Source organism: Rutilus rutilus (assembly GCF_951802725.1).
Source record: "Rutilus rutilus genome assembly, chromosome: 10".
NCBI lineage: Eukaryota > Metazoa > Chordata > Actinopteri > Cypriniformes > Leuciscidae > Rutilus > Rutilus rutilus.
Genome location: NC_140215.1, coordinates 2,413,056 through 2,427,929, shown reverse-complemented (window position 1 = coordinate 2,427,929; position 14,874 = coordinate 2,413,056). Strand labels below are relative to the sequence as shown.

General features: G+C 41.2%; 1 protein-coding gene across 1 annotated transcript; it reads left to right on the top strand.

Moving 5' to 3' along the window:
• The first annotated feature begins 7,040 nt into the window (after nt 1-7,040).
• Nucleotides 7,041-12,289, top strand: gpr39 (G protein-coupled receptor 39). Its single transcript, XM_084420912.1, has 2 exons — nt 7,041-8,113; nt 9,758-12,289. The coding sequence occupies exons 1-2, from the start codon at nt 7,333-7,335 to the stop codon at nt 10,273-10,275; spliced, it is 1,299 nt and encodes a 432-aa protein (XP_084277038.1). The 5' UTR covers nt 7,041-7,332; the 3' UTR covers nt 10,276-12,289.
• Nucleotides 12,290-14,874: the final 2,585 nt, after the last annotated feature.

The window sequence follows — 14,874 nt, the reverse complement described above, 5'->3', positions numbered from 1 at the left end:
TGAGTATTTCCTCCTTAAAACTGCAGTGAACCAAAGACAGTCTCAAAAACACGCTTTGAAATCGCTGGTGTTTCTGACGTCACAAACTACCTTGTAACCAATCAGGGGTGCGTTTCCCGAAAGCATCGTTAGCCAACTATGGTCGCAAGTTCATCGCAATGTCCATTGAACTCTATTGGTAACGACGGAACTTGCGACCATAGTTGGCCAACGATGCTTTCGGGAAACGCACCCCTGATCAACGTGTGATCGTCAACCAGTGGATCTCTCAGCTGAGTGAGTGAGTGGAGGCGGGGCTCATTTGCATATTCATAGAACCGCGCATACTAAATGCTTCCTCTTTTTCAAGGAAAAACATTTAAATGTAATTTTGGTGATCAAAGATGAGCTTTAAGGGATACAATTATTGACTACAGGGGGACTTTAAATGTCACACTCGCGTCTCACTCTTGACATAGCGTTCTCAATGATCATAAATACAAGTCGTAATCACCACTGGGAAGCTCAGGGATAATTTTGATACCCAAGTTCTGGAGTTGGACAGCCCATAAACTTATAATGCATACTTGCATATATGAATAATAATTTTAAGCATATTCAAGCCCCTGGTTTCACAGACAAGACATAAGTCATGTTTCCAGACTAAAATGCATGTTTGAGCTGTTTTAACAAAGCAACTAGCACTGACATTTCTTAAAATATATCAGTGCCATTGTTTTGTCTCACGATGTACACCAGTAATGTTGTTTTTCTAAGGCACATTTATAAAACCTGCTTAAATGCCCTAATTGAAGGGCTAATCCTGGCTTAATCTAAGACCTGTCTGTGAAACCAAGCAAGGCCTATATGTGAATGTGACCCTGGATCACGTCACCAGTCTCGAGTCGCACGGGTATATCTGTGGCAATAGCCAACAATACATTGTATGGGTCAAAATTATCCATTTTTCTTTTATGCCAAAAATCATGAGGATATTAAGTAAAGATCATGTTCCATGAAGATATTTAGTAAATTTCCTACCGTAAATATATAAAACATTTATTTTTGTGAGTGAATGCAGCACAATCGTGAACATAAATGAACAACTTTAAAGGAGATTTTCTCAATGTTTCGATTTTTTGCACCCTCAGATTCCAGATTTACAATAGTTGTATCTCGACCAAATATTGTCCTATCCTAACAAACCATACGTCAATGGAAAGCTTATTTATTCAGCGTTCAGATGATGTATAATTGACCCTTTTGACTGGTTTTGTGGTCCAGGGTCACGTATGTTTTATACACAGTGAAAAAAAGCCTGTATTTGACTGAAATCAGAGCAGTGAATGTATAAATGGTTGTCAATGAATGGGGCGCGTGGTTTAATAAGATTTTCCAAATAAATAGGCAAGAATAAACCTGCTGTCCTCCATGATTCTCCTTCTGACAACAAAGCAACAAGCTTGAAATCACGACTTCAGAAGTGGGAAGTAGGACATTTCCGACAGCACGTGAAGGCAGCATTAAAGGGAGACTTCACCGCTTAGCATTAAGCTTTGTATCAGTAGAAACCCGGTAGTATCTTCGAGTGGCCGTGCTTCCCTCCCTCATGTCCCCCTGAGACCAGAGATTTCTGTATTGTGTGTCTGGAAAAAAACCTCAGATGACACAAAAATCGTCATTTATCGTCATCAGGGGCTTTTGTGTCCAGAGGTGAGAGACTCCAGCCAGTAGGAGGAGCTCATCCCGCATGTGTTCAACCCGCCCATAGGGGGATCTCACCATAAAACGCTGTCTCAGTTTCGAGTCGACTAGTAGCCTAGCTGTATCATTTCTCCCGATACGGCCCTCTGTAACCGGGAGGCGTGGCTTGGGAGTGTAGGGCAGCGAAGCAAGTGCATTCTGGGAGTTGTTGTCTTTCATCCACATGAGCCAAAAATACATTTTCTGGCTTTTCTCAGTCTAGAAGGCTCCAACTTCTTAAATAATTTCACATTTCTATTACATAAATGGCCCAATTTAAATACACATTCATCTTTCCAGCGGTGAAACATCCTTATAAAATAAGGAATACGGTTTTCAATTCCACTGCACTGCAAAAACGCATTCTGTGTGAACCGGCCCTAATGCCAGATTTCAGCACTCCTATTCACCTTATTCCGGAAGTAGCACTGGGTGGCGCCAGAGCCCGTCTACGGAGAGCCTGTCCACTCCCTATTAAGCCCTATTGTACCGAATTTTGGTTGTAGTACCACCAGAGTTCCACTGGGGGCGCTCGCCATGAGTGCAAAATGAATGGGAGTCTATGGGGCTAGACGGCTAAATTTGTCTCTTTCACCCGATTGCCGTTGAGAAATCTCAGATGTGATTGTAGGTTTTGCAAGTTCAACATGGGTTTTAGGTCGAAAGTTGAATGAACGAGTACTTATGTCGTTTTGATTTCTTACAGGTTGAGTTGTTGTTGCCCATAACACGCTAGCATTCTGCTAATGACGTCAGCATTCTGACGTCATTGACATTTTGAAAGACTTTTTTAAAGCAAATAAGTGACTCTAAAAAATCTAACACCCAGCAATGTGTAATTTCTTTGCATCTCCTTTCGAATACAACATTCAAATTACTAGACAAAAAATTATATCCTGAGAAAAGTGGATTTTGAGGGGTATACCGCCATTGACCTCCATTCATTCTGCACTCGTCCTGTGAGCGCCCTCATATGGAATCAGAGTGGAACTGCAACCAGTTCAGAAGCCGGAAGTGTAGTGAGAGTGAAACTTCTCGCCATATTAGACATTCTCTGGTGGCGCCATCCGCGTAATCTCACTTCCTGGTTTAGCTACTTAGCGCTTTGTTAGCCCTGGTCCAATCTGTTATCTGTCTTGATATAAGTAGATAGACTATAATATTATAGCCAAATGCGTTGGCCTATGGTTATTAACAACTGCTGCAACGTACTAAAGTACATTTCACTTGAAGCTTTTGAAACAATGCCACAATCAAATTATTTAATAGCTGTGTCTTTCTAATAGCTATTACTTAGTTATGAAGATGTGCACAAACACTACTACATGTAAAGATTGAAACTTTACTACACCAGTTTGTTTGCTTAATCACCAGATACATTTGCAGTGTATAGCCAACAGATGAGAAAAAAATAGCCACGAACTGGTGTAGAAAGTAGAGCCTCAACTAGATGAACAAGAGGGTAACGTTAGCTTAGCTAACTGCTAGCTGCAATTTCTTATGGTTTGATCTCTAACACAAGTAATGGCTGTAAAATAAATCCAGCGACTGAATTCTAGAGGACCATAGCTTTCAAACAAGGTATAGCATGTGTATGTGTCCTGTAGTGAGACCATTACAACATTAGATGTGTGTGGCTAATGTAGGCTAAACACTACACATCGGCCGGGCTGCGATCAGACAGGCAGACGGGTCATATAAACACCTAAAAGTCGTTTAAAAATTACCCCGAGAAACAGTGCATTGCTGTGCTGTTGGTACACACGTACATAGCACATTTGGCACAAATTAGCTTATCTTATGTGACATTTTATCAGTGAGACTTCTCTGCAGTTCTCCTCGAAATTGAATGAGGGTCCGCTAAACCGGAAGTTGGTTTACAACGGAAGTACTCGGAAGTACTGGACAGAAGTAAAAGTGGGCGGGGCGGAATAAGGTGAATAAGATCCTTACAAATCCCACATGGATCTAATAAACTTGGGTACGACATGTATGTAGACTGTACGATGATCACACCTATTGGCTACGACACAAGATAGTATATAGAATAAAATGTCATCAGCATGTGCTAGTGGTAAACAAATAGAGCAAGTTGAATCACACTTTTGAGGAAATTGTGGTTTTTATGTGCGCTGAAAAAAAGAGGAAGCGAAAGAGGAGAATATGGCTTGGGAAAAGCATGCATGCCAATTTAGCATTTTTTTTAGTTTTAGCACCATCACGTTGATCAATACGTGAGGAGACGTAGGTCGTAGCAGCAAACACACTGTGAGATGATCATGCATGACACTGTCAGAAAATGATCGCAGGCTATTTTTGGTTGCAAGACCGTCTTTGAATCTTTCTCACTGTATGACATTTTGGGGCCATCAGATCATTTCCTTTCACTGGTCAGAATTTATTTATATATATTAAATTTAGTCAAATTTATTTATAAAGCACCTTAAAACAACATGAATGCTGACCAATGTGCTGCACAACAGACATAACAAACTATCATCATACAATAAAATTTGAATAACATCAGAAAATAATAGATTTAATACACTGCAACTCTTTTTTTTTTTTTTTTCTTTTTTTTTTTTTATCCAACATGGACGGCAGAACAATTTTGATCAGAAAGTTTTGTTCGACTCGACACACACCAATTCTACAGGGGAGTAAATCATATATTGTAATTGCAACATCACAAACTTTGAATCTAACATTGAATATGTCCCTGATAATGTAGCGAGGCGGTTATTAGCGAATACAACCCCGACAGGCTGATCAGCTGACGCGAAGCGGAGGGATCTTGAATCAGCCTGAAGGGCTTGCCTTGTATTCGCTATAATAACCGCCTCGCTCTACATTATCCCGCTTATTACATGGCTACCTACCAAATAAATCAATAATTTGACACAAAATATTGATTTAAAAAGGATCTTATTGATTTAAAAACGATTGTATTGCTTCCGCTAAAGAAAATAGTCCGTTCCGTCTCTACGGTTAGAATCCTGCGTCCATAGCAACGCTCTGTTTCTCATGGCAACGGCGTGTTATCCTAGCAGCGGTCTGTTATCAAGAAATAACACACCGCATTCTACATTTGAATTCAACCAAGCCATGTAATAATAAGATATAAGTTTAACTTCCGACATACATGCAGACAAATGAGGATCTTCCCATGCCTTACAACAAGGGCGGTTTGTGAACGTTTACAGAGATCCTCTATTTATACTAAACCACATGCTTATTTCCTTATTAGGTGTGTGTGTCCATTCTGACCATTGGCGGATGTTGCTAATAGATCATTTGGGTTTCTTCTAGCTGACCTTTCTTACCCAAACACTTATTACATACAAGCATCCATCGTGAGTGTTTGGCAATATCTGCAGAGGAAACCAGATTTAGCCACAAAAAAAAAAAAAAAAAAAAGGAACCAGATTTATTAGCCTGAGCACAACTACAGGTGAAACTCGAAAAATTAGAATATCGTGCAAAAGTTCATTTATTTCAGTAATTCAACTTAAAAGGTGAAACTGATATATGATATAGACTCATTACATGCAAAGTGAGATATTTCAAGCCTTTATTTGTTATAATTTTGATGATCATGGCTTATAGCTTATGAAAACACCAAATTCAAAATCTCAGACATTTTGAAAATGTTCATAAGCTGTAAGCCATAATCATAATCAAAATTATTACAAATAAAGGGTTGAAATATCTCACTTTGCATGTAATTTTCTATATAATATATTAGTTTCACCTTTTAAGTTGAATTACTGAAATAAATGACCTTTTGCAATTTGCACGATATTCTAATTTTTCGAGTTTCACCTGTATATGGAAGCATATCAATATTCAATTTGAAATGTAATATGCAAAATGGCAATGCATTTCTGTATTTAAATAAAAATGTTCCTTTACATTTGTGCAACGTTTGGTGCAAAATGAAAATTAAAGTATATAATTTACATTTGCCATTTCATACACTAGTTTTAATATGTAAATTGAATCCATACCACTAGACTATTCTTCACACAACTTATAGGACATGTAAATCCCTGCGTCACCAGAACCACGGTGCCGAACGCTTTAGGTCGTTTATAATAATAACCTTTATTTTCTGTAGCGCCTTTAACTGTACATCTCATAGCGCTTTACAAAATCAAGTAAAGCAACAAAAATACACCATATAAAATAATTCACACTGAAAAATGTAAACAAATATTCAATTACGTTGTATTGCAGAAACACTGGGAATATAAGACTGATTTATACATGTGATCACTTATCTCTGTTTTACAGCTCTTGTGTTTATCTGCGTTTGTGCTGAACTGAGACCTACAATAACACACATAAAGCAATTATGCAGCTGCACTTCCACTGCTGTTTGCATCACTGATGATTGATGACACAATACTGATTGTTCCAAAAGCAGCTTCACAAAATCTCTTAATACATTTTTCGGGAAACAAAACGTAATATCTTCAGTCATTTTGCTTCTCAAGTAAATGTATATTGAGAATATTTAGATATTTGTACTGGAAAACACTGTAATGATGAAGTTTATCTTTCAAAATCACAGCATCTGATTAAAGCGATAATTCACCAAACATTATCATTCTGTCATAATTAACTCGCCCTCGTGTCTTTTCAAACCTAAATGAGTTTTTTTCTCTGTAGAGCAAAAAATTAGATTTTTTTTCCATACATTGTGAGTTTCTGTTTTGAATGCCGATGTTCTTCAAAATTTTGTGTTACAGGTTTGGAGCGACATGACGGTGAATACATGATGACAGGATCGTGATCATAATGGGTGAATTATTGCTTTAATAATTAAATACACACAAAATGTCCTCACTTTACTCTCTTTGTCCTCACTCCAATGGTCTAAAACTCAAACTGGTCCTCACAAAGATAGTTGTACAAGTACACACACACACACACACACACACACACACACACACACACACACACTACACAACTCCTGCATCCCGACAGCTTACAGAGAAGGTACCACACGCACGCACACACACACACACACACACACACACACACTTACAATGTCACACACTCACATTCTCTACAAACTGTATATTCTATCTCCTAAACACAACCCTCACCGGAAACATTCTGCATTTTTACAGTTAAAATAACAACAAAAGCTGTTTTAAACTGTTTTCCTCATGAGGACAATCCTTGCGGGGTCATTTTGTCTCACACACACACACACACAGTTTTGAGGAGGGCCGATCAGGACACACCCTTGTATTGTAAAAGCATCACATGACTAATAGTTCCACCTCAAATAGCGAAACTCGGTTCAGCTCACGGCAGAAACTCGCAACGCCTCCACGCTCATTTCTCAAACTCTAATCATTAACTCACACAAGATCAGCAACTGATCAAACCAAGCGGAGGAAGAAGTCGAGTGTAGAGGTGAGACGCTTGGATCTTCATCATGAAGGAAACGTTCTGTTTCAAACCCAGCTCTGTGATTTTAAGATTCAACCGTATATGTGCTTTGTTCGTTTGATGATTAATGGTGGTGATAACGGCTCAGATAAGCAGGACTAAAGTCAACAAGTCCAAGAGTGAACGTCAAACACAGTGACTGACATCATGGAGCAGAACGAGGAAGAGCAAAAAGACTGGAAATCACTGGAGCCGACTCACGGGGTGAAGGTCTTCCTCACGGTTTTGTACTGCCTTATTCTCAGCCTCGGCATTGTGGGAAACAGCGTCACCATTCACGTCGCACAGGTGCTTCAGCGGAACGGATACCTGCAGAAAAACGTGACGGATTACATGGTTAGTTTGGCCTGCTCTGATTTGCTGGTGCTGTTGATCGGGATGCCGGTCGAGCTCTACAGCGCCATCTGGTTCCCGTTCTCTTCCTCGTCCGGCGACGCCGCCTGCAGGATCTACAACTTTTTGTTTGAGGCGTGCAGTTACGCCACCATTTTGAATGTGGCCACGTTGAGTTTTGAGCGTTACATGGCCATTTGCCATCCGTTCCGGTATAAAGCTTTGGGCGGAAGCCGTACGACAAAGCTCCTTCTGTCGGCGTGGCTTTGCTCGTTCCTCGTCGCTCTTCCGCTTCTCATCGTTACGGGAACCGAAGGATACATTCCCGAAGGACGCCGGATGCCGGTGCAAAACCTGACTTTCTGCACCAACCTGAGCCAGCACTGGGTCATGTATCGCACTAGCATCATCACAGCGTTCGTGCTCTATCTTCTCGTCCTGGTCGGTGTTGCGCTCATGTGCAGAGCGATGATTGTCGTTCTTCGGGCCCCGATGGGGCCTAATGAATCCGGCACGAATGGAGCCGGACGGGACGTTCCCAAACACGAGAGTGCCCGTCTGAAAGCCTCCCGTAAACAGACCATCCTCTTCCTCGGTAAGACACTGTTCGCTCGCTTCATTAAAGGGGGGGGGGGGGATAATGGCCTTTTCACAAGATGTAAAATAAGTCTCTGATGTCCCCAGAGTGTGTGTGTGAAGTTTTAGCTCAAAATACCCCACAAATATTTTTATAATGCATGTTAAAATTGTCACTTTTTGAGGGTGAGCAAAAACGCACCGTTTTGTGTCTGTCCCTTTAAATGCAAATGAGCTGCTGCTCCCGGCACAGGGGGCGGAGCTTCAAGAGCTTGTGTCGTTTTACCTCACACACACATGCACTGAACATTTCAAAAACTTTTAGCCTTTTATGTTCAAACCGGAGTCAGACAATGATGGAGAGACTCGAGAAGAAGTGACAACATGTAGAAGCAACAGGACATTTCTGAATGGATGGATAGTTGATGAGTTTATGTAGCTCATGTGTAGTTATCTTCTAGTCATTGATTAGCATATTCTGTCTTGATAATCTATAAATCGTTAGAAAAGTGAAATCATATTCAACCACCCCTCTAATACATTAATCGTTTGTCTCCTCTCAGGTCTCGGCCAATAAGACAAGTCAAGCAAGCTTTATTTCTACAGCACTTTCTACAGTACAGCATGTTTCAAAGCAGCTTCACAGGAATAAACAGGAAAATGACAGAACCAATGATGCAATCCAGCAAGCAATTTTGCATTTAAAAGACGTCTAATAGCTGTCCAAACACAGCCCTGACGTAGAGGCTAAAACAAAGCAAAATTTGAGATTTCAGTGAAAATTTAATAGACGTCTAACCATATCCCAAGAATAGACGCACAGGCTACGCATAGAACATGTTGTAACATGAACACCTTGCAATCACTGTTGACTTCACTTACATAATGGAATATCATACATCTCGCAAGTTATTTTGGCAATAACGACGTGCAAACAAATTCATGGTTATTTTGGCTAGAAGTGGGTTACTCATAGCCGGACTATATCGGGTCTGTATTAAACTAGACAGTGAAATGACGGCTATATTGCTTGCTGGGAAACTTCATCAAATATGAGGCAAATACAAATCCAGCTGTAAAGCAGCTCTAAAAAGACGTGTCATTATTCAGCTCAATTCAAAAAAGTTGTTCTCATCTGATAGTGTCAAATTTACAAAAAAAAAAAAAAAAAAAAAATTTGTACCTACCCTGACCTAACCTTACACAAACATCCACTGAGCACATTCTCTCTAGAGTCAGTCAAGTCCACGGAGATACTTTGGTAATAGTGACAGGAATTCAGACTCATTTTAGTGAGTCAGATCATTTGGTTCATTCAGCAATAAGAACGGCTCTTTCACTCCCAAAGGGCTCTTCATTTAAATCAGGCCCTAATAGCTATTTCCTAACAAAATGAGTGATTATAAGACATTTTGGAGTGCTCTGGAGTAGGACTGAAAAACACCGTAAAAAGTTGCATCAGATAATTTTCCTCGAGTAAAGATCTTTGCAACCTTGCCTGCACTTTATTTGTAATTTGGTTACACTTTACACCTGTAAATTGGTACACTTTACAATCTGTATTGTACCTCCCTAGTGGATCCTGACATGTTGATTCTCTTCTCACACATTATTCTGTTTCCTCTCCTTCATGTCTGTCTGTGTATGTGTACGAATCTGATAGTGCTGATCGTCTGCGCTCTGTTCGTGTGCTGGATGCCAAACCAGATCCGCAGGCTGATGACAGCAGCGTTGCCCAAGTCATCGTGGACCGCGAGCTACCTGAGAAACTACGTGAAGCTGCACCTGGTGGCCGACAGCTTCTTCTATCTGAGCTCAGTGTTGAATCCGCTGCTGTATAACCTCTCCTCACGCCAGTTTCGCTCTGCGTTCTGGCAGACACTCCTGTGCCGTTTGTCTCTCGAGCACGTCAACAGAAGAACACTGGAAAGCAGTCAAGCCTCAAAGAGATCCAGTAACACCATACGCCCCCTGCTGAGACGATCGCTAAACCGCATACGGACGGTCACCAGCGACAGATCGACGCCTCCATCGTCAGAAGAGAGACAAAGTGCTCCGAACCCCACAGACCGACAACCGGCCACCTCTGAACCACTGGAGGACGAGAGAAATCAAGCCACCACACCACCTAACACTGATGAACAAACTAACTGTGTACAACTGAAGACTGCTGACTACTAAAGACTGCTGGAGATTGCTTTAAAACATGCTGTAGAACACTGTAGATCACTATAGACCATTATAGATCACTATAGACCACTGTAGACCACTGTAGATCACTATAGACCATTATAGATCACTATAGATCACTATAGACCATTATAGACCACTGTAGATCACTATAGACCACCGTAGACCACTGTAGATCACTATAGACCATTATAGATCACTATAGATCACTATAGACCATTATAGACCACTGTAGATTGCTATAGACCACTGTAGACCATTGTAGATCACTATAGACCATTATAGACCACTGTAGACCACAGTAAATCACTGTAGACCACTGTAGATCACTATTCACTATAGACCATTATAGATCACTAAAGATCACTATAGACCATTATAGACCACTGTAGATCACTATAGACCACTGTAGACCATTGTAGATCACTATAGACCATTATAGACCACTGTAGACCACAGTAAATCACTGTAGACCACTGTAGATCACTATAGACCATTATAGATCACTATAGACCACTATAGATCACTATAGACCATTATAGACCACTGTAGATCACTATAGACCACTGTAGACCACTATAGACCACTGTAGACCACTATAGACCACTGTAGATCACTATAGACCATTATAGATCACTATAGACCACTGTAGACCACTATAGATCACTATAGACCACTATAGATCACTATAGACCACTGTAGACCACTATAGACCACTGTAGATCACTATAGACCACTATAGATCACTATAGACCATTATAGACCACTGTAGATCACTATAGACCACTGTAGACCACTATAGACCACTGTAGATCACTATAGACCATTATAGATCACTATAGACCACTGTAGACCACTATAGATCACTATAGACCACTATAGATCACTATAGACCACTGTAGACCACTATAGACCACTGTAGATCACTATAGACCACTATAGATCACTATAGACCATTATAGACCACTGTAGATCACTATAGACCACTGTAGACCACTATAGACCACTATAGATCACTATAGACCATTATAGACCACTGTAGATCACTATAGACCACTATAGACCACTGTAGATCACTATAGACCACTGTAGATCACTATAGACCACTATAGACCACTGTAGATCACTATAGACCACTGTAGATCACTATAGACCACTATAGATCACTATAGACTACTGTAGATCACTATAGACCATTATAGACCACTGTAGATCACTATAGACCACTGTAGATCACTATAGACCATTATAGACCACTGTAGATCACTATAGACCACTGTAGACCACTATAGACCACTGTAGATCACTATAGACCACTATAGATCACTATAGACCATTATAGACCACTGTAGATCACTATAGACCACTGTAGATCACTATAGACCACTGTAGACCACTGTAGATCACTATAGACCACTGTAGATCACTATAGACCACTATAGATCACTATAGATCACTGTAGACCACTGCAGATCACTGCAGATCACAGCAGACCAGACGCTTTAGAGTTTGCAGACTTCAATCACAATTCAGGACATGAAGCAGTACATGGATCAAATGTGAAAAGAGAGTGAGGGACCAAGAAACTGTTACCATAATGAAACCAGGAAAAGGTCAGAATTACAATAGAGGCCACATAAAACCTCGTCCTGTTTTAAAATGTTTCAGGAAACCCTTTTTTCCCCTTTTTTTTAAACAAAGTCAAGACATCTCTATAAGTGTTTTCATTCCATTAACAGGGAATCTCAGTTTGATTGATATGATTATATATAGTATCAATTTATTTATAAAGTCAAATTGAGACATTCTACTAACAACAAGTACGTCAACTTATTCTAATAACCCTGACCCTAACCTAACACTCTACTAATACTCTAATGAAAGTTAGTTGACATGTAGTTGCAAAGTTACTTATAGTTAGTAAAATGTCTAAAGTGGACTGACTATCCATCCATCCATCAATCCAAAAATGATTTTTCAAAGTTGTAAATAAAGATTACTGGAGTATGACAATTGTTTTTTGTTGTTGTTTTTTTTAAAACAAGAAAATACTATTTCAGTCTTTCTTCTTTAAATTTTGTTTCGTGGCAACCCATACAGTGAGACTATTTGATAACATTGGGAAAGTGCGCCCTTTCCGTCAGGAGGAAGAATGCTGCGGAAGCCACATTCTTCCCCGAATGAGTTATGTGGAGACAAACATATGGACTAACCCGTAGGTTCTACTGCATACAAATATAGGGTGACTTAGCCCAAGGGAAAGACACGGGCTTCCGTTTAGGAGCAGCTGTGGAAGAATACACATATGGGAACCCCGCAGGGTCGCACATATGGCACCCAGCCTAGATCCGGTTCTCAGGGATTCAAAGGATAAAGGCCTGAAGCCGGATGCTCCGCCACGTCCGGCTCCGAGGGAGGTGGAGGACTCAACAGGTTTTCACTCTGGAGCGATATAAGCGAACGGTAGGGCGCAGCAAGCCGACAGAGCCGGGCCTCTCAGTGCTTCTACCCGTTTAGGGTGAGAACACGGGAGGAGACCAGCTCTACATGTAGGCTATAAAACCATAGACTGTAAAAAAATTTGGACGTAGTGTCCGTGACGTCACCCGTAGGTTTCTGAAGACCGTTTTTGAAGCCTAAAGTGGGCGTGGCCGACCGTCGCCATCTTGGTAGCGCGTCACTCCCGGTTGATTTATTTTTATAGTCAGACAATGAGCTGACTAATGACCACTGCAGCGGGAATCCACCTGTCACTCAAAAGTGGACACCCTTAATTATGCAGAAATGTAAGGCTTAATATAATTTAAACGGATGAGTTATAAAAAAATTAGCTGTATAGACCAAAGCCACTTTTTGCTCTAGGCTGTAAACATGTTTTTTTCTGCTGTAAAGTTGGGCATTTTAACATGGGGGAGATGCAGATTTGACTCACTTTTGCAGCCAGCCTCAAGCGGCCAGTCGATGAATTGCCGTTTAATTCACTTCCGTGTTGGTTTCAAGAGAGAGACAGGGAGGTTGCTGCTTGTATAAAACCTAAAGAACGTGTTAGGTGTCGCCCAGCCCAGAGCCACGTGCCAGCGCCCAGGAGGATGCAACGCCTCTCGTGGAGTGAGCATGCAACCTGAGCGGGCAGGGCACACCTTGTGCTTGGTAAGCCAAGGCGATGGCATCCACTATCCAGTGGGCCAACCTCTGCTTGGAGACAGTCTTTCCCTTCTGCTGGCCTCCGTAACAGACAAAGAGCTGGTCTGAGGTCCTGAGGCTTTGAGTTCTGTCCACGTACAGTCGCAGAGCGCGAACGGGACAGAGCAAAGCCAGGGCTGGGTCTGCCTCCTCCAGGGGCAGCGCTTGCAGGTCCACCACCTGGTCCCTGAAGGGAGTGGTAGTAACCTTGGGCACATAGCCAGGCCGGGGTCTCAGTACCATGTGGTTGTCACCCGGCCCGAACTCTAGGCATGATTCGTCGACCGAAAATGCCTGCAGGTCCCCTACCCTCTTGATCGAGGCCAGTGCAACCAGCAGCAAAGACTTCATGGACAGAAGCTTTAAGTCTCCTTACTGCAAAGGCTTAAAGGGAGCATCCTGAAGTGCTCGAACACCAGGGAAAGCCCAAGAGGGTATGGAGGGGGATCGAGGAGAATTTAACCGTCTCGCTCCCCTAAGGAACCTGACAACCAGGTCGTGCTTCCACACTGATTTGCCATCTATGTGGTCGTGATACACTGAAATAGCGGCAGCATGTACTTTGAGGGTGGAGGGAGACAGCCTTCGCTCCAACCCATGCTGGAGGAAGGAAAGCACAGACCCTATCAAACATCTTCGGGGGTCCTCTCGGTGAGAGGAACACCACTCGACAAACAGGTTACACTTCAAGGCATAAGCGCGTCTCGGAGACGGTGCGCGCACTGAAGCGATGGTGTTGAGGACCTCTGTTGGTAAGTCACCTAGAACCTCCACGTCCCGTCCAGGGGCCGGTTTCACAAAGCTATTTTAGACCGGTCTATAGTGTTAGACAAGTCTAAAATTTGCTCATAGACTAGGCTAATGCAAGTTAGACTGTTTCACAAAAATAAAGACTTAATTTAGACCAAAAAAAATTTGACATCTTACCCCCAGGCTAACTTAGGTCTAAGAGTCTGTTACCTTGGCAACCAGCAGTAACACTCAGTTACATTACAAACAGAAGGGAAAATGGCTCATAATTTAAACTGTTCTTTTGAACTTTCTATTCATCAAAGAATCCTGAAATAAAAATGTAAATAACTGTTCTCAACATTGATAATAATCATAAATGTTTCTTGAGCATCAAATCATCATATTAGACTGAATTCTGAAGGATCATGTGACACTGAAGACTGGAGTAATGATGCTGAAAATTCAGCTTTGATCACAGGAATAAATTACACTTTACTAGATATTCACATAGAAAAACAGCTGTTTTAAATTGGAATAATATTTCACAATATTACTGTTTTTGTTTGTATTTTTAATCAAATAAATGCAGCCTTGGTGAGCAGAAGAGACTTCTTTTAAAAACATTAAAAATCTTACTGACCCCAAACTTTTGAACGGTAGTGTATATTAAAACAA

Coding starts and splice junctions, on each gene's coding strand:
- gpr39 (XM_084420912.1), top strand. CDS start 7,333: ATGGAGCAGAACGAGGAAGAGCAAAAAGACTGGAAATCACTGGAGCCG. Junction 8,114..9,757: donor ACAGACCATCCTCTTCCTCG/GTAAGACACTGT, acceptor CGAATCTGATAG/TGCTGATCGTCTGCGCTCTG.